This window comes from Monodelphis domestica, chromosome 1 (genome assembly GCF_027887165.1).
Source record: "Monodelphis domestica isolate mMonDom1 chromosome 1, mMonDom1.pri, whole genome shotgun sequence".
Classification (NCBI taxonomy): domain Eukaryota; kingdom Metazoa; phylum Chordata; class Mammalia; order Didelphimorphia; family Didelphidae; genus Monodelphis; species Monodelphis domestica.
The window spans coordinates 583,684,154-583,702,742 of NC_077227.1; the positions used below are offsets into that span (position 1 = coordinate 583,684,154).

At 35.7% G+C, this 18,589-nt stretch overlaps 1 protein-coding gene and 1 long non-coding RNA gene across 3 annotated transcripts in view; one reads left to right on the forward strand and one right to left on the reverse strand.

Moving 5' to 3' along the window:
- The window catches only part of LOC103102005 (uncharacterized), a 72,036-nt gene extending 69,477 nt beyond the window's left edge, over positions 1-2,559 (reverse strand). The window contains exon 1 of the long non-coding RNA XR_001628355.2: positions 2,431-2,559. This is a non-coding gene — a long non-coding RNA (uncharacterized LOC103102005). The remainder of the gene's footprint in view (positions 1-2,430) is intronic.
- Positions 1-18,589, forward strand: part of LOC100032991 (disintegrin and metalloproteinase domain-containing protein 32) — a 160,120-nt gene that overhangs the window by 74,374 nt on the left and 67,157 nt on the right. For both annotated transcript variants that reach the window (XM_007476380.3, XM_007476383.2), the window contains 2 exons: positions 3,918-4,051; positions 10,527-10,713. In XM_007476380.3, coding sequence (XP_007476442.1) covers positions 3,918-4,051; positions 10,527-10,713 — 321 coding nt within the window. The remainder of the gene's footprint in view (positions 1-3,917; positions 4,052-10,526; positions 10,714-18,589) is intronic.

An 18,589-nucleotide genomic window follows, 5' to 3' on the forward strand; every position in this document is an offset into this window, starting at 1 on the left:
TTGGGTTAAAGAGGTGGAGCTCTGTAAGTAGGTGACTTGTGAATTCTCTTACTTTTCTAAGTAAGTTACTTGTGAATTCTCTTACTTGATGGCTTTGGGAATTCTCTTACTTGTTGGTTAACAAAATGTTAAGTAGGAGTTAAGTAGGGGCTAAGTAAGTGTTAACTCAAAATAGACAAAGAGAATAAAGAATTCCCTTTCACGTTAAAAAGAAAAAGGTAGCTCTACAAAAAAAGAGCTTCAAGATTCAATATCAGAAAAGAGACAGATCACTCACTGTTACCTGCATGAACCCAAATTGAGTTAAGACAAAGTTGTCTGTTGGTACTCTACCTCACCTGAATTCCAAAGAGCAGGAATAACTCCCTCTTTCTGATCCTACTGTGCTGTCACCAATACTGTTAACCTTTAAAAACCAAAGAGGACAATTATCATACAGCCCTGATAACAAAAGGGCCACAGGAACCCTAAAAAAGCCAAAAAGCCATGATGTGCTCAGCAAATTTATTTCCTTTTAAAGAGAGAATTCAATCACATGTGGGTGGTGGTGGTGGAGAGATTACATATTTTATATTATTGCAAGGAAGAGGGGAGGGGATCTCTGGGATTGCGCAACAAAATAGAGAATTCTGCCTAGTAACAGATATTTGTCAGCCACTTGGAATTTAAACCAGGTATAACTTTGATAACATAGAAGAAGATAACCTTATTATTTTGTCTTACTATTATCTCAGGGAATGATAACCTCTTAAAGCAGTTTGAAATATTCTTGTGCAGAATTTCCAAGGCATGTATATAACCTTATCAGGCTAATCCTGATGTTCTAAGGTACTTCTAAACAACACAACAGCTATGATAAACCTGTTAATCCCTGACAGTAATCAAATCCCCCCCAAAATCTTTCTTGTACATAAGATTCTTTAGTCAAACTTTCAGGTACTTAAGTTACCTGAAAATCATTTTGACAAGACCAAAAACATTTTCAGAAGCTCACACATAATGAACATCTGCATTATGGGGAAAAGAAATGAATATAATTCCAGTTTTCCACATAGTTTTGAACCACTTTTGGAAGCCTGAAATTTTTCCAGAATCCTTTGTTAGCTTCAGTATTTCAATTAGAGGTTTGTGTCTATATCTATTTTTAAAATTAATTTATTTAAAATATTTTTCCATGGTTACATGGTCCATATTCTCCCCCTTTTTTTTCTCCCCACTTCTGGAGCTGACAAGCAGTTTCCACTGGGTTATACATGTATCATTGTTCAAAACACATTTCCATGTTATTCATATTTGCAGTAGAGTGATCTTTTAATGCCAAAATTCCCATCGAACCACGTGATCCATATATGTTTTCCTTCTGCATTTTTACTCCCATAGTTCTTTCTCTGGATGTGGATAGCATTTTTTCTCATAAGTCCTGGATCATTGCTTTGCTGCTAGTAGAAAAGTCTATTATATTCTATTGTGCCATAATGTATCAATCTCTGTGTACAGTGTTCTCCTGGTTCTGCTCCTTTCATTCTGCATCAATTCCTGGGGGTCGTTACAGTTCGCACAGAATTCCTCCAATTCATCATTCCTTTCAGCACAATAATATTCCATTACCATCAGATACCACAATTTGTTCAGCCACTGCCCAATCTAGGGGCACTCCTTCATTTCCTAGTTTATTGCCATTATATAAGCTCAGCTACAAATAATTTTCTTCTGTACCTATTTCTTTAAATGATTAAATTTCAGTTTTAGGGAGTTAATTATCAAGCCAAAAAAGAAGAAGAATTTCCTAAACAATAAGGATATAAAAATAAATTGCCCTGGGAAGTATGTCTTGAATATGGTGTCGACTTGGGTGTCAAGACTAGAATTTTTATTTTCTTTTGAGGAATGTTTAAATAGAGAAAATTATTATTTTTGTATTAGTTCTTTGGTAACTTGTAACTTCAAATGGAATCTAGATGATTATTTAAGGGATTTGTGCTTTGAATCATTTTTTTGGACTAAATGATCTTTAGGGTCCTATCTTACTCTGATTCTGATTCTATAAACTCAATTGTCTTGACCCAAAGTAGTCAAACATTCAAAAGTCATAGTATAATACCTTTAGAATTGAAAAGAAGCTAAGAAGTATAACTTATTTTTGAGATGAAGAAAATGAAGTATAAAAACCTTATATGTTGAGATAAATTAGTCTTCCAGTAAATTTTTCTACCTCCTCCTCTTTCTAAATAACTTGACACCTTCCAAACTTAAATAAATCTATACTAAGAGACAACATGGCACAATGGATAGAAAATTGACTTTGGAGCCAATGAAGACCTATATTCAATCCCTATGTAAATATGTAAGAACTTCTCAGTGTTCTAGGTCACTCTCTAAAGCTAGTCTAAAGAAGATCCTAACTTTAATTGATTGAGGAAATTTTCTTACCTTAGAGTTCTCTGTAGTCAATGAAATCATTGGTCCTGTACATATCCTTATATAGAAAATTAATACAAGTTGTTTTTAGGGAAGAAGATTTAGGATAATGAAGAAAGGCTTCAGGTAGATAGTAGATTCCTTCCTGAGATTTGAAGGAAATGAGAGATTTTAAGAAGCATACTTAAGGAAGGATAGCTTCTCTAAATCACTAATTCACAAAGAAAATTATTCCTTTCATCTCTCAGTTTGGGCTTAATAATAGACAAGGGAAACCATATGACTAACTACTTTTGACCTAAAAACTCCCCCACCCCAATTAATGTAAGGAGAAGATTGTGTCTTCAAAGAGCCAAAGGTAAACATAGTTTGTATTCATATATTCATTTTATGTATTTATACTACTGAAATAGAAATAGGTAATCTGTGTGATACTATTACTTGTGGCAATGACTGGATGCTCTGACTTGTGACTAGAGAGCACTGCTGCTATAGGACACTTGCTACAGAGATAGAGAGAGATACTGCCACAGGGATATGTCCACAGGGGATTGCTCTAGATAGACACTGGGGAATGCTCTGGGGTTTGCCTACTGATATCTACTGATGGCTGATGGATCAATCTATTTCCTACCCTCTTCCTCCTTCACTCCCTCCCTTAACTGCCCACTTCTGGAAGCCTTTTGGCTTCCTCCCTCCCCCCTGAGTAGACTATAAAATACTCTAGTTTTCTTTCTCAGGTAAGGGGTTTATTGTGATAACAGGATGGAAATTGAGGTAGGAGGGATGAAGGTTTCCGTAAATTACAAGGAGAATTTAGGAGAGTTATGGAAATAATCAATATTGTCACAATCTGTGACAGAGAGACAGAGATGGAAGACAATAGTGATAATCTTCTTTCTTCACAAAGCCACCAGGAAAAGTTTCTCCTTCAACTTGGCTTTCCTCCAACTCTTGGTCCATCAAATCTCAGAGAGAGCAGAGGGTTCCCCTTGATCAGAGAGCCCCAAAAGTCAAACCTCCTCAGTTCAATAATCCCCCAGTGAGAGAGTGAACCCCAAGGTCCCAATTCCTCAACTCTGGTCCGGCTCCCCCAACTGTCTCTCCTGGGAACATTCCGTTTGGAACCTTCTTCTTGATTGACAGGCAGGTCAGGTCCCCAGCTTGTTTCTTGCATCTTAGCTTACAAATCCTCTCTCTCTCTCCATGCCTCTACCACACTACTCATCCTAGAATTAAGCCAAATGTTCAAGCTGTGCTAAAGTTAAAATCCTGATAACTAGTTATAACTTTGATATGCACATAAAGGGCAATTAGGCTTTGCCAATTTTGGGTAAATCTTAAGAACAAGTGATCAGATATCCAGTAATCTCCCTTTTTATTTTAAATGTTTGTTACAGCAATAATAAGAAAAATTGATATTTTTGGTAATTTAATTTGCTTCCATATTTCAATAAGCTTTTTGGTAACAATTTTCTATTTTTCTTTTTTAATATTAGTATCCCAAAGGAATAACTGTGGAGGCATTTTCTGTTATTATTGCACAGTTGCTGGGGATTAGTCTGGGAATAAAATATGACGACAAGAGATGCCACTGTTTTAAATCTACCTGCATAATGAGGCCAGAAGCAGTGTAAGATTAAAAAAAATTTGTTTCGTGATTATGTTGTTTATTTTACTGCAAATATATTTTGTGTATAAAAATCCAAGTAATTCCTAATTAATGATTATATCAGAAAAAGATACAAATTGACACCCTCCATATAAAATATACCCTTGATTCAAGCATACTTATGAAAAGAATGAAGACAGGTGGGCTCTGATTTTAGGTAATTAAGATGCAACATTTTAATTTAGAACATAGATTAGGAAATTAGTTCTAAGTAAGCTATTTGCATTTCATAATGTATTTATACAAATATCTTCAGAGATCAAATTCTATAGGAGCTTTTTTCTTCTTGTTTACAATTGATAATCAAGCTTGGATGATAGGTCAGAAGCCAGAATGATCTTTTTTAACATGCTAGGCAAACTATAAGGAAATTATGTCAAAGAATAATAACATGAGTTTCCTTATCTGATATTTTCCTTCTCATGATTTTCTTGTTTTAGGTAGGAGTGAAGAGATAAATCAAAAGTGAAGAAAAATGATTTCTAGGACACTTATGAAACCACTTGCATACACAAACCTATTTAATAAAATTTTTTATATTGTGTCAGATAAATGATTAATAATCTTTCCAAGAGTTAGTCCAGGTAACAAATATGTCTCCTGGGAGGACAAAAATGTCTACACTGATAGCAATATTAAAAGATTAAAATCATACTTGCAAGTATTACTGAGTTATGCAGGATTATAAAGAACATGAAAGTTTAGAGAGATTTTAGTGGTCATTTAATTCAACACCATAAAAGGAATCTCAAGTATAGCATAACTGACAAGTAGACTTCCTGAAAGCTAGCAAAAACAATAGATAAGAGAGAAGCAGTGTATCCTGGAAGCAGTATGCCCTGGCTCTCTCACAACTACTCCAAACATGATAAAAACCAATCTCACAATTGAGTGAATGTAATTGGGACATCTAAGGAGGAATAATACTAGTTCATTTTCCTTCCCAGATCAATACAGAGAGACAGAAGCCCATTGACACTGAGGAGGAGAGTTTTCTAGCATTTGAATTAGGCTAGAATTTCCAGCTATATAATAGAATAGGGAAGAAGACGAGATGTGATCTGGCAGTTATGTTGCTTTGATTCTGAGCAGACTATTGGACCCTTCCAACATTACCTGAGGTTAGAGCCTGTGGTTTTTTGATATTGGGGAAAGGAGGGAGGACCACAGCAGGGTCAAAGGAAGGCTAGTACTGCTGGCTATAAGGCTGAGTGGGAAATGTAGGTTAGGAACAAGTTTACTTCTCTGTTTCTCTGACACTAGAATAGGATTTAGATTAATTCCATAGATTTGGACTCTAGCCTATATCTAAATAACTAGGGGTCAGAAATCATAGGCCAGAGATGAGCCCTGAAGTTCTGTGACTGTGGACTTGAAAGATTTTCTAATCAGCTCACGTAGTCTAGGTTTAACAGCTCTGTCATGGAGTTCCAAACAGGGGAAAGCACACAGTTGTGTTGTCTGACCCAATATGGGGTCAGATGACTGACTAGATGCTCAGATCAGAAGGACTAAGATCAAGCTTCACCCTAGATCTTGTATAGGGCAAGTTGAAAGTTTATAGCTCTCTAACTTGAGCCACCTTGAAGAATATGGCCCTCAATGTCAGAGGAAATTGATGACAAGACCCTTTATAGTACTAATAAGGATCAAACCAAACTTCTACCATGTCTCCAGAAGTGTCCCAAAGCTAACCCCAATACCTAATATAGGAAATAAAGCTAGAAGAATGAAGAAACAAACAAAAAAGACACTTTTGATAAGGAATATGGAGCCAAGGATACCTAAGATAAATCCAGAAAAAAACAATTACTTCACAACAGTTATTAAAAAAGCTTCAAATAAAAACATGATTTGGCCAAAATGTCTACCACAATTCCTGTAAGGAATTAAGTGAGAGTTTAAAATGATATTTAAAAATATATAAGAACTTTAAAGCACAGATGTAGGCCATAAAATTCCCCAGTGTGGCCCAAACCAGATTATGTTATCGGAAAATTTTTAATAAAATAAATAAAAATGCAAAACAATATAGATAATGTTAATTTTTGGTTTTCCAAGTCATGATGAGCCCTAAAGGCATCCATTTCTATTTGAGATTGATGCTATTCTATAGGAAAGCTTTGGAAGAAGAATCATAATTGCAAAGCTTTGCCAAGTATCAAGATTCCTGAAAGTTATTTGCTTTCCAAAAAATTAACTTTAATTTATTCCAGAAGTTAATTATTTCATGTAAAAATAAGAAATATTAGAATAAAGTAAAAAAAAATTTAAAATAGAAGTAAAATGTAAAGAATCTCTTATCAAAAATAACTGACTTGAAAAAAAGTTCTAGGGGGAAAAGAGACCTTGGATACTATATGTCATCAAATAATGACTAGAAACTGCCTAGTTTCAACCAAAGGGCAAAATGAAAACAAAAAATCTAATCGTCATTTCCTGAAATAAACTCTGTGGTAAGGGCTAGGCAAAGGGGGTTAAGTGACTTGCCCAGGGTCGTACAGCTGGGAAGTGTATAAGGTCAGATTTGAACCCAGGATCTCATGTCTCTAGGCCTGGCTCTCAAACCACTGAGCAACCCAGCTACCCCGCTGAAATAAACTCCCAGGAATATCACGGCTAAAACCTGCAGCTTCTATGTAAGAAAAAAGTACTACAATTAGTAAGAAAGCAAAGGTAAAATACCAAGAAGCCACAAAATCAGTATTATACAAGATTTGGCTCCTAACTGTAAAATAAGAGGAGAGCTTGGAACAAAATTATTCCAACAGGCAATGGCAAAAATTAGGCTTACAATGAAGAATCACTTACCCAGAAAAGCTGAGTAAGATCCTAGAGGAGCAAAACAGACTTCTAATTAAAAAGAGGATTTCAAAGCATTCCTGATAAAAACAAAAAAAAAACAAAAAACAAAATTGAGTTGAAACTTTGAAATGCAAATGCAAGAATCAATAGACCCAAAGAGATAATAAATATATTAGTATATAAGTAAATGTGGACAATTAAAAGGGAATAGGCAATGATCAAATGTTTGTGTTCTAATAGGAAGAAAAGAAACATATTCCTCATCCATTTCCCCTCTGAATCATAATTTTGTGAAGAATAATGAAGTTAAATAAGAGTGTAGTCTTGCTATGTTTAATGACCTTAAGAAAAAAGAAAATCAAGAAGAGTTCATTCAACGAGAAGAATGACAGAAAGTTACTATGTCATATAAACATGTTGTACAAGAAGATTGGACAAATAAGGTCTAGGAGATTATAAGGAGAGGAAATCACTTGAACCTTTCATCTGAAATTGTCAAAGCATGAACTACATGCATACAGAAGCACATACACAAAGAGTTTGGTGTAAAAATACAACAAACTCAACAGGAAACATAAAAGAACAAGGAAAGGGACAAATAAGGGATCTGTAAAATGAACTGGAAAAGGAAATGGAAAGCCAATTCTAGTATTTTTGCCAAGAAAACCCCAAAATAGTTCCCAACAAGTTAGAAAGACAAAAATTACTGAATAACAAGGGTAGGCAGTGAAGTAGTTCAAATGTGACCCCAGACATTAGTAGTTGTGTGACCCTGGGCAATTCACTTAATTCCTACTTTAAAATGGAGAAGTAAATGGCAAACCTCTCCAATTTCTTTATCAAGAAAATTCCATGGATAGTTAGTCTATGGGGCCACAAAGAATTGGACATAACAGACAAAATCCAGCATTGGTTAATAAAAGAACAGTTAAAATGATAGCTGCCTAGGTTAGACAGAGCTTTATTTAGTGTTTACTATGTACAATGTGTTAAGTACTAAGAATGTAAGTACAAGTCAAAAAAAGAATAAGAGCTTACATTCTAAGTGTAGAAGACAATTTAAAAAAGGGAGCTAGGAAGGTAGGAGATATAGTTTGGGTCAGTTACTAGAAAGAAATGGAAAATTCTGGACAATCTAGAATAAGTCCTGGAATAGACTAAGTGTACATTGCCTGGGCACTTCTTGAAATGGTGCTCTTGGCTAGGATTCATCAGTTAAAAGTACTGCAAGAGTAATTGTCTTTTCAAGTTGAGGAGACTGCTAGTCTGGATGAGGGCAAAACCAAATGGGCTGGAGAGTGGAATCAGGTTTCATTAAACCCAGATCAGTAGGTGTGAAACTTGTTCTTTTTTCTCCCTCCCCAGTTCTCCTTTTTAAAGAAGGGATTGGAGGGCAGTAAAATGAAAAATGGATTTTTAGGTCACAAGAGAAATAAAATGAAAAATTAGATATTTTCTCTGATCCCTCCAACCTTTCAGGCCTCTCCAAAATTGAAATAGTGTGCCTAAAATGAAACAGTTTTCATTATCTTCCATGGTCTATGATCCTCTGAATGCAAAAGATAAAAAAAAAATCCTGCAAAAACTTATGAACTCACCCTCACTGATTCTGGGCTTACTCAGGACTCCTCCTCCATCTTCCATGCTACCTGCAATGAGGCTGCACTAGCAGTTCCAAGGACCTAATAGACTTACAATAAAACCTACTTCCATATCCCAGGCCCCTTCCTTTTTTCCAGGCACTATGGAGACCCTGAGTTCAGGCTATGGAAGTTTGCCAGGGCTATGACAGATGCCCAGTGTGAGTGTAGACATTCAGGAAGAAAAAAACCAGATTGGTGCCATACCTTTCCAGTGCCAGGGCTGTAGAACTCTTAACTGTCTTCTAGGACAGACAACAAAGCAGTAGAAATGGTGCCAGGATAGAAAATTCTATGATGCCAGTGTGACAAAGCTCGGAACTTTTCGTGCTAGGGCAGAGAATGAGAGACAGAACACCAAGATCAGTAGGTGTGAAACTTGTTCTTTTTTCTCCCTCCCCAGTTCTCCTTTTTAAAGAAGGGATTGGAGGGCAGTAAAATGAAAAATGGATTTTTAGGTCACAAGAGAAATAAAATGAAAAATTAGATATTTTCTCTGATCCCTCCAACCTTTCAGGCCTCTCCAAAATTGACAAGGACAAGACACTGTGTATGTATGTGTTGTGGGGTTGAGCACTGAGGGAACTCTGTAACACTTCATGAAGCCTTTGGGAGAGTATCTAGTTGGGACTAGTTCTGGCCATCCAAAAATCATTTGAGGAAGAAACCTAGTCTGGTGAAGCATAAACTGCCCAACATAAGGGAAGGCTGAGATGCTTTCTCTTGCCTCCAAAGAAACCACCATCAAAAAGTTCAAGATTCAGGAAGTAATTAAGGGAAAATCATGAAGAAGAAAAAGACAGAATTTATCAAAGATCTCAGAAAGAAGAAAACTCAAGACATGGAATATTAACAAATGAATTGACAGGGAAAACACTAATAATAGAAGGAAATATGACCTCCATATTTGAAATTTATAAAAATAATGAATAGGACTACTTGAAAGGGAGGAAAGGAAATAGGAATCTATTTGACTGAGAAGGGATAAAACAAACCAAGAAAATTATAGGACCAGATAAAATCAGATGAAAAAGGGAACTAATAAGCAAAACCAGAAAGGGGGTAATAAGAGAAAGGGGTCAAAGGTCAGGGGTCAGAGAAATGAGCCTGTGGGAAAAGGCTTTCTTAAAAAAAGAAGATAAATATAGTACTGCATTTATTGCACAAGAGGGAAAAATAACTTAAAAAAGCCAATATTAGAGAAAAATGGAGAAAATATAAACCTAACCAAATTTTAAATGTGAACGAATTAACCTATTCCATAAAATGAAAAAAAAAATTGGCTAAGAAAATAAAGCCCTATAATGTGTTGCTTAAAAGAACCACATTTAAAAAACAAAATCATACTGAAGGGATGGGAAAAAATTTGCATCAAGTGAATCTAGAAAGGAAGAGCTGTCATCATACTCTCTGACAAAGCAAAATCTAACATCGGAAAGATACAAAAGCATAAACAAGGAAGCTATATTATGCTGGAACCATGGAGAACAAACTAATATCAGTAATGAATTTATATGATCCAAATGCCTTAGCATTAAAATTCATCATGAGAGTGCAAAGGAATATATGTGCTTCTCAGTTTTAGCTTCAGTTGCCTCATTTGAAGAGCTCAGACAAGATTACCTCTATAATCCATTTCAGCAATGTTGATCTATGATCCTATGATCCTATGATCATAATAGTATATTTAAATCTCTCCAGAAATGTTTATTTTCTTGGATATAGTTGGTGGCTTCAGTCAGCTGTAGCCTCCCTAACACTCCTATGCATATAGCATTCTCACATTCTAACACAGATGAAAAGTTACACAGTTATCTCATGTTGTTGGTCATCATATCAGTTTGACTTACTAATATTTCTATTATGAACCATTTGTATCCTCAACATATGTAGGGCATTTCAAAATCAATATAGTTGCTTTTTTGTAGGTCAAGGAATGTATGTGTGTTCAGAAGTAATACTTCTGACAAAGTTATTCAATTTATTTTTAGGTTCTCCAGTGGGATTAAGATCTTTAGTCAATGTAGCTTGAATGATTTTCAAAACTTCATTTCAAAGACTGGAGCTACATGTCTTAAAAATCAACCAAATCTTAAGTTTTCAGCCCGTGGGAATACTGGAGTCTGTGGAAATTATATAGTAGAAGAAGGTGAAACATGCGACTGTGGCCCTCCATCGGTAAGTATTATACAAAAAAACAGACTCTATTGTGAACATCCCATATTTTGAATTGCTATGAATAAATGAGATATATTTCATAATCTGAATAAACAGCAAAAATAAAGTTAAACTGAAGTCAATTTAAGGCACCTTGTGGTATATAGGGGAATTAGATAGGCTGTGGGTTTTGAACAAGTCTAAAAAAGCTCCACAGAAAGAACTAGTGGTTAAAAACAAAACAATTGGATTAGGACATCTTTTCCCCATGGAATTTCTTTTGGTACATTAAGTTCTTACTAATACTATTGGTTTTTTTTTTACATCATAGTCATTTCCAGATTTATTTCTTCAGCACTTTTCTCAGTGTCCCCCCACCACTAGTGATCTTTCCCTTGTAACAGAAAAAACTGTTAAGCAAAACCAATTGACACAGTTTGACAACCTGTGCAACATTTTGTACTTATATCCCATCATGTCTCCAAATAAAGGAGAAAGATAAATCTCATTTTCCTCTATTCATTTCTTTAGAATTGCTTTTTTAAAAACTAATTTCCTCTTTTAGGCTGTAGCTATATGCTTAGGTTTGCTTATCTACAGGTTCTCTTTTCCACTCTGCTTTTTCCAAACTTTCTCTGAATTTACTTAAAAGTGTTAATATGTTCCTTTCTTATATCCTCTTTTTTACTATCTCCACTTTGTATGCAGAACTCTCTACACAATATAAGTAACACTATTTTGTGGCTCTCTTTTTAAAATTTTTATTTAATTAATTAATTAAGATTATTTTTCCATGATTCATGTTCTTTCCCTCCCCTCCTCCTTCCCTCTCTTCCAGAGTTGATGAGCAAGTCCACTGGGTACTACATACATCGTTGTTCAAAATCTATTTCCATAATATTAATATTTGCAAAAGAGTGATCATTTATAGTCTACATCTCCAATCATATCCTCACTGAGCCTTGTGATCAAGCAAATGATTTTCGTCTGTATTTCTGTTCTCAGAGTTCTTTCTCTGGATGTGTGGATAGTGTTCTTTTCTCATAAGTCCTTCAGAATTGTCCTGATCATTGAATTGCTGCTAGTAGAGAAGTCCATTATATTCAATTGTGCAACAGTATATCAGTCTCTGTAGAATGTTCTCCTTGTTCTGCTATTTTCACTCTGCATCAATTCCTGGAGGTCTTTCCAATTCACATGGAATTCCTCCAGTTCATTATTTCTTTCAGCACACTAGTATTTTGTCACCAAAGATACCACAATTTGTTCAACCATTCCCTAATCAATGGACAACCCTGCCCCCCATTTTCCTTTTTTTGGCCACCATAAAGAACGCATCTTTAAATGTTTTTGTACAAGTATTTTTCCTTTATTATCTCTTTGGGGTACAAACCCAGCAGTGCTATGGCTGGATCAAAGGGCAGGCAGTCTTTTAACACCCTTTGGGCATAGTTCCAAATTGCCTTCGAGAATAGTTGGATCAATTCACAATTCCACCAGCAATGCATTAGTTTCCCAATTCCCACATCCCCTCCAACATTTAATAGTTTCCTTTTCTGTCATATTGGCCAGTCTGCTAGGTGTGATGTGGTACCTCAGAGTTGTTTTGATTTGCATTTCTCTAATTATGAGAGATTTAGAACACTTTTACATGCACTTACTGATTGTTTAGATTTCTTTATATGAAAACTGCCTATTCATGTCCCTTGCCCACTTATCAATTGGGTAATAGCCTGATTTTTTTAAATAATTGATTTAGCTCCTCATAAATTTGAGAAATTAGACTTTTGTCCGAGGTTTTTGTTATAAGGATTTTTCCCCCAATTTGTTGCTTTCCTTCTAATTTTGCTTGCATTGGTTTTGTTTGTACAAATCCTCTTTAATTTAATGTCATCAAAATTATTTATTTTGCATTTTGCAATAGTCTGTATTTCTTGCTTGGTCTTAAATTTTTTCCTTTCCCATAGATCTGACAGGTATACTATTCCATGTTCGCCTAATTTACTTAATAATTTCATTCTTTATATTTAAGTAATTTACTCATTCTGAATATATCTTGTTATAGGGTGTGAGATCTTGATCTAGACCTAATCTCTCCCATACTGTTTTCTAATTTTCCCAGCAGTTTCTGTCAAATAGTGGGTTCTTGTCTCAAAAGCTGGGATCTTTGGGTTTATTATACACTATCTTGCTGAGGTCATTTAGCCCAAGTCTATACCACTGATCTTACCTTCTGTCTCAGGCAATAGCATATTGTTTGGATGACCACTGCTTTATAATACAGTTTAAGGTCTGATACTGCTAGGTTCCCATCCTTCACATTTTTTCAATAATTCCCTTGATATTATTGATCTTTTATTCTTCCAAATGAACTTTGATATAATTTTTTTCTAATTCAATAAAAAAGTTTCTTGGTAATTTTTTGGATATGGCACTGAATAAGTAAATTAATTTGGGTAAGAATGTCATTTTTATTATATTAGCTTATCCTACCCATGAGCAATTAATGCTTTTCCAATTACTTAGATCTAGTTTTAATTGTGTTGTATTTTATCAATGGATTTTTTTGCATCCATTGAGATAATATGATTTCTGTTGGTTTGATTATTGATATAGTCAATTATGTGGATGGTTTTCCTATTAATAAACCATCCTTTCATTCCTGGTATAAATCCCACCTGATCATAGTGAATAATCCTCATGATAACTTCCCCTCTGACTTTTCACTTTTAGTCAGCCTCTCCCTTTTCCCCTTCCTATTGTTAATCCCCTTACCCACTACATCCCCTCTTACTTATTCCTCTCTAACTATTAGTCCCTTTTAAATGACCCTCCAACCTCTCCCTCCCTTGTATTGCTCCCCTTCCCACCAGCCAGTTTATTACCTTTTTAATTATAGGGCAAGATACAATTCTTTGCCCCACTGAATCTGACTGTTCTTCCCTCTCTGAGTCAATTTCAATGTGTGTAAGATTTAAGTATTACTTGTTGCCATCCTCTTCCACCCTTCCATTGTATTGGTCTTCTCCCCCTTCCCCCATGAGCTTCTTTATGAAATATATATTTACCTCATTTTATCTCTTTCTCCATTTCTCTTAGCATTTATATCTTTTTACCCCTAGTTTTTAACATATATTTTTGACATATCATCCTATAGTTTGTCACTGTACACTCCAAGTATATTTCTTCTAGCTACCCTGATAATAACAATTTTTAAGAGTTAACAACATCATCTTTTCTTAAAGGAATACAAATCATTTGAATTTATTATTGAGTATATTAATTTTTTTCCCCTTTCTTCATTACCTTTTGGTGATTTTCTTGATTTCTGTGTTTGGGTATCAAATTTTCTGTTTAAGTCCAATCTTTTCTTCAGGAATGCTTGGAAATCTTCTATTTTATTAAATGATCATACTTTCCCTGCAAGAATATAGTCAGTTTTGCTGGGTAGTTGATTCTTGGATATAGACCTAGTTCCCTTGCTTTCTGGAATATCATATTCCATGCCTTCTGGTCCTTAAATGTGGATGCAGCCAGGTCCTGTGTTATACTAACTGTAGCTCCATGATATTTGAGTGGTTTCTTTTTAGCAGCTTGTAGTATCTTTTCCTTAGTCTGGAAATTCTTGGACTTGGCTATAACATTCCTAGGCTTTGTCATTCAGGGAATGATCTATGAATTCTTTAAATCTCCACTTTACCCTCTTAATCAAGAATGTTGGGACAGTTTACTTGGATAATTTCCTGTAGAATTATGTACAGATTTTTTCTTTTGTCATGATTTTCTAGTAATCTAATAATTCTTAAATTGTCTGTCTTGGATCTATTTTCCATGTTTGTTGTTTTATCAGTGATTTATATTTTCCTCAATTTTTTCATTCTTTTGATTTTGTTTTATAGACTCTTGCTGCCTTGTGAAGTCATTTGCTTCTAGTTGTTGGATTCTAATTTTTAAAGACTGAATTTCATCCCTGGTTTTTGGTCATTCTTCTTCTTCTGGTCTGTTTTTCTTTGTAAGTCATTTTTCACTTTCTTTGCCTCATTTTCAATCTGGTCAATTCTGGCTTTCAAGACACTATTTTCTTGTTCAAGTTCATGTGCCTCTGTTTTCAGATGATCTATTTTGCTTTTTAACTTCTTTGCCCAATTGACTTCAGCCTCTCTTAATTGTTTTTTTTTTAATTCTTCCAAAGCCTGTGTCCAATTTGCTGGAATTCCTGAGTCTTTGCTTGGTGTTCCTTGGTTCTCCTCTGTTCCATTCACACTTTGTTCATTGACTAAATAGAAGCTGTCAATTATAATTTTTTTTTATTTTTTCTGTTGTTTACTCATTTTTTTCTTCTTTTCCCCTTGTCATATGCTTTATTCTTGCTCCTCTGTTTATTTGCTGGATCCATGGGTTTGGGCTATTCTGTCTTGAAGTGGCTTCTTCTCTGCTCTACTTATTAATTGGATTAGGCTGATGGAGTTGACCTGTTGTATTAATGATCCCTGAGGCCAGATCTTCCCCAACTGCCTACAGAAGGCAAAGGTAAAGCTGATGGTATGTAGGCTGAAGGTTAATTGCTATTTTCCTCCTCTCTTTCTTCCTGCTATCTGTTTCCCTGCCAGTTGCCCAGTCAGTGCCCTGATATTCCTGTGTTGGTACCAAGGTATTCTGTCATGGTTGCAGCCATTGCCCTAGGATCCCAGGCCTCTGTATTTTTACCATGGGTCTCAGTGCAGTAAATGGGGAAGGGGTTTTAGAGATTGAGCTTCTCTGCTTCTGCAGGCTTCTTATCTGCACTATTGCTAGACTGGATTAAGCCAGCTGAGCTGATTTGCAGAGCTGGATGTGACCTGAAGCCAAAATCTCCAGAGGCCCAAGATGGAGAGTGGTGGCTAAAGGCTATGATTAGACTGCCCTGCTCTCTGCCCATCTCCTTCAGTTTCCTCCCTGCCAGCTGTGATCAAAGTCCTGAGCTGTGAGTAGCTGTGGTAGCAAAGCACTCCTTCAGGGCTAGAACCCTCACCCTGAGATCCCAGCAACCCCTGATTCTCAGTACTCTAGGTAGTGGAAGGGTCCTGTGACAATCTTTCATTCTTTTTCTTCAACCCAAGAATTCAATATTCTCTGTGTACCTTTTAAGTTGGATCGAGCAGGAGGGTCCCCTGGCTCTGTCCTGTTGTTGTATTTCATATTGTATCCCCCTTAAAGCACTTTGTTTTTTATTGGTGTGGAAGATTTTTCACAGAGGACTCTACTTTCACTGTTTCTAATCCACCATCTTGATACCACCTCCTGGCTCTCTTTTTCAAGAAATTTTCTTTTACTTTGTCCTTCTTAAAAAAATTATCACTATATCTGATTATGTTATGTCCATTCTTTGTTCTCAATCTTTCTCATTAAAGTTATTCAGGGGTACAAAAGTTGAACACTCAATATCCCATTTGTGTCTTGGCAATTTGTAGACACATCCTTTCCTCTTTTTTGTTTATTTTTTAAAAATTATTATTAAAGTGGTTGTCTATTATCTTTACTCCCCAGAAACAAAATACATTATGAGGACCCTCTCTCTCTGCCCCACATGATTTTTCATCAGTTGTACTCATCTAATAAACATTTGTCAAGTCCTCACACTGTGCTAGATATACAGGAAACAAAGACAAAAACAAAACAATCCTTGATTCCTTGATTTTAATCCTACTGGGGAGAAAATGCGTATATAAAGTACATATGTATACACTTGTACACAAAATAAATACTGGGTAATTTTGAAGGGAGGAAGTTTTATTAAAAATGGGAGGATCAGAAAAGACTCATTCAGGAAGTAGTACTTGACCTGAACGGTGAAAGAAATAAGGGATTTAAAGTGTAGGCGAGGATATAATATACATTCCAGGCCTGTGTGCAAAGGCATATGAACAGAAGGTAGACTATGATATATTAGAAATAACAAGGAGGATAGTTTAGTTAGATTGTAGAATTTGTGACGGGGAACAATTTTTAATAAGCTTGGAAAAGTAGGTTGGAGTCAGGTTGCAAAGGAAAAAATATCAAATACCATAGTGTTTGTATTTCGTCTTAGTGTTAACAATAAGTCATTGGAGTTTGTTGAACAAAAAAGTAAATTGTCAGATGTTAAGAAAATTAGACTTTAGGATATCATTTAGGAAACTATATAGAGAAGAGAATAGAGAGGGAATGCACTTGATGCAGACAGAATAATTAGAATATTAGGTTAAGAAGGAGAGGAAATGGAGACATGCGAGTAGGTAGTTTTTTTCTAGGAGACTAAGAAAAAAGAGGAAAAACATAATAGCTTAAGTGTATGGTAAAGTTAGATGAGGATTTTTAGCCCTGAGCATGATCGATCTATATTCATAGGCTGTTGGGAATGAGCCAGTGAATAAGGAGAGATTAAAGATGATTGTAGGGACAATCTGCTAAATAATTTTAGAGGAGAAAGGAGGTGATGGCGTGAAGAGCCCATGAAGATGGGCTGTCTTTGGTGAGAAGAACTTCCTCTTCATCAGAGACTGTAGTACAAGAGAAAAGGGAGGCTGATTTCAGGAGGCATTGAGATTGTGGAGAGAAAATAGAGCTCATAGTGAATAGGGCTATATTTTCTCAATAAACTATGAAATAGTGTCCTCTTTTGAGAAGACCTGTGATGCTTGATGAGAAAAAGGATTTCACTTTGAGGAGATTTAACAGAGAATCTATTTTAGGATGGAGTAAAATGATTGCCTTGTTACAAGGAGGTCCTTTGAGGTCCTCTTCTCATTAATCTATTCAATCAAGTACTATGTTCTAGGCCCTATAGTAAGTGATGAGGATTCAAAGAAAGGCAAAGGACTGTTCCTGCTCTCAAATAATTCAATCTAATGAGAAAGCATGAAAGCAACTGAAGAAATCATAGTTATATGATATTTTGGAGATAATTAACAGAGGGAAGTCACTGGGAAGGAAGGAAACATTAATGAAACATTATGCTATATACATTACAAATATTATCATTCAATCCTCACCTGATTCAAACTACCTGAGAGGTAGATTCCATTATTATCCCCATTGTTACAAGGGAATCACTTTAAAAGACTGATATATATTAATTTAAGGTCGCCAAGGAATCAGCTATGTAATTCCTAAATGAAAAACTCAAGTCAGCCGTCAGCCTTTTTTGGAGTTTAATTACAATAGGAGCAAGAAAGGAATTAGAGATATATAGAGAGAGAGAAAGGGGAGAGAAGGGAATAGGGCTTAAATACCCCTTCTGTTTAGGCTGGGCCAAAAGGCCCAAGCCCTTAGATAGCTGGGGCAAAGAAAAGAGATCAGTCCCTTTCACTCACGTGTCCAAAATGGAGAAACAGTCTCAGAGGCCCCCACCTTCAGCTTCCTTCAGAGCAAGCTTCCTCAGAGCCCAGGAACCACCGACCAAAAACTCAATCCTCTCTCCCCGAGTCTCCAGACCCTCCTATCTTTAAGGACACCATCCAAGTTGCCTCCCCTCAGTCCTCACATCTACCAATCACTCTTCATCAATTTCCCTGTCAATGGAGGCTCTCGCTTAACCCAGGACCGCCCAGAGGTTTCTGGCTTTTGCACATGTCTGTTGAAGGTCATATTTTTCAAATGATTAAATCTTTACTCCTTTGTTCCAGCCCTTTCTAAATCCTGTTAACTTGAGTATGGTAGAGATTGGAATAATTAAATTTTGATCTAGGCTGCAGCCCTTACTCAATCCTATTAGGACTGAATAGGGTGGAGTATCTCCATTGTATCAATTCTAAAATCAATCAAGACTCAAAGAAATTCCTGTTCTATGCTCAAGCATAGGTCAAAGTCCTTTCCATTGTTCAGCAAAGGGTTTCTGTCCTAAAGTAATCTTAAGAAGGGAAGAGAAGGAACCTCCCAT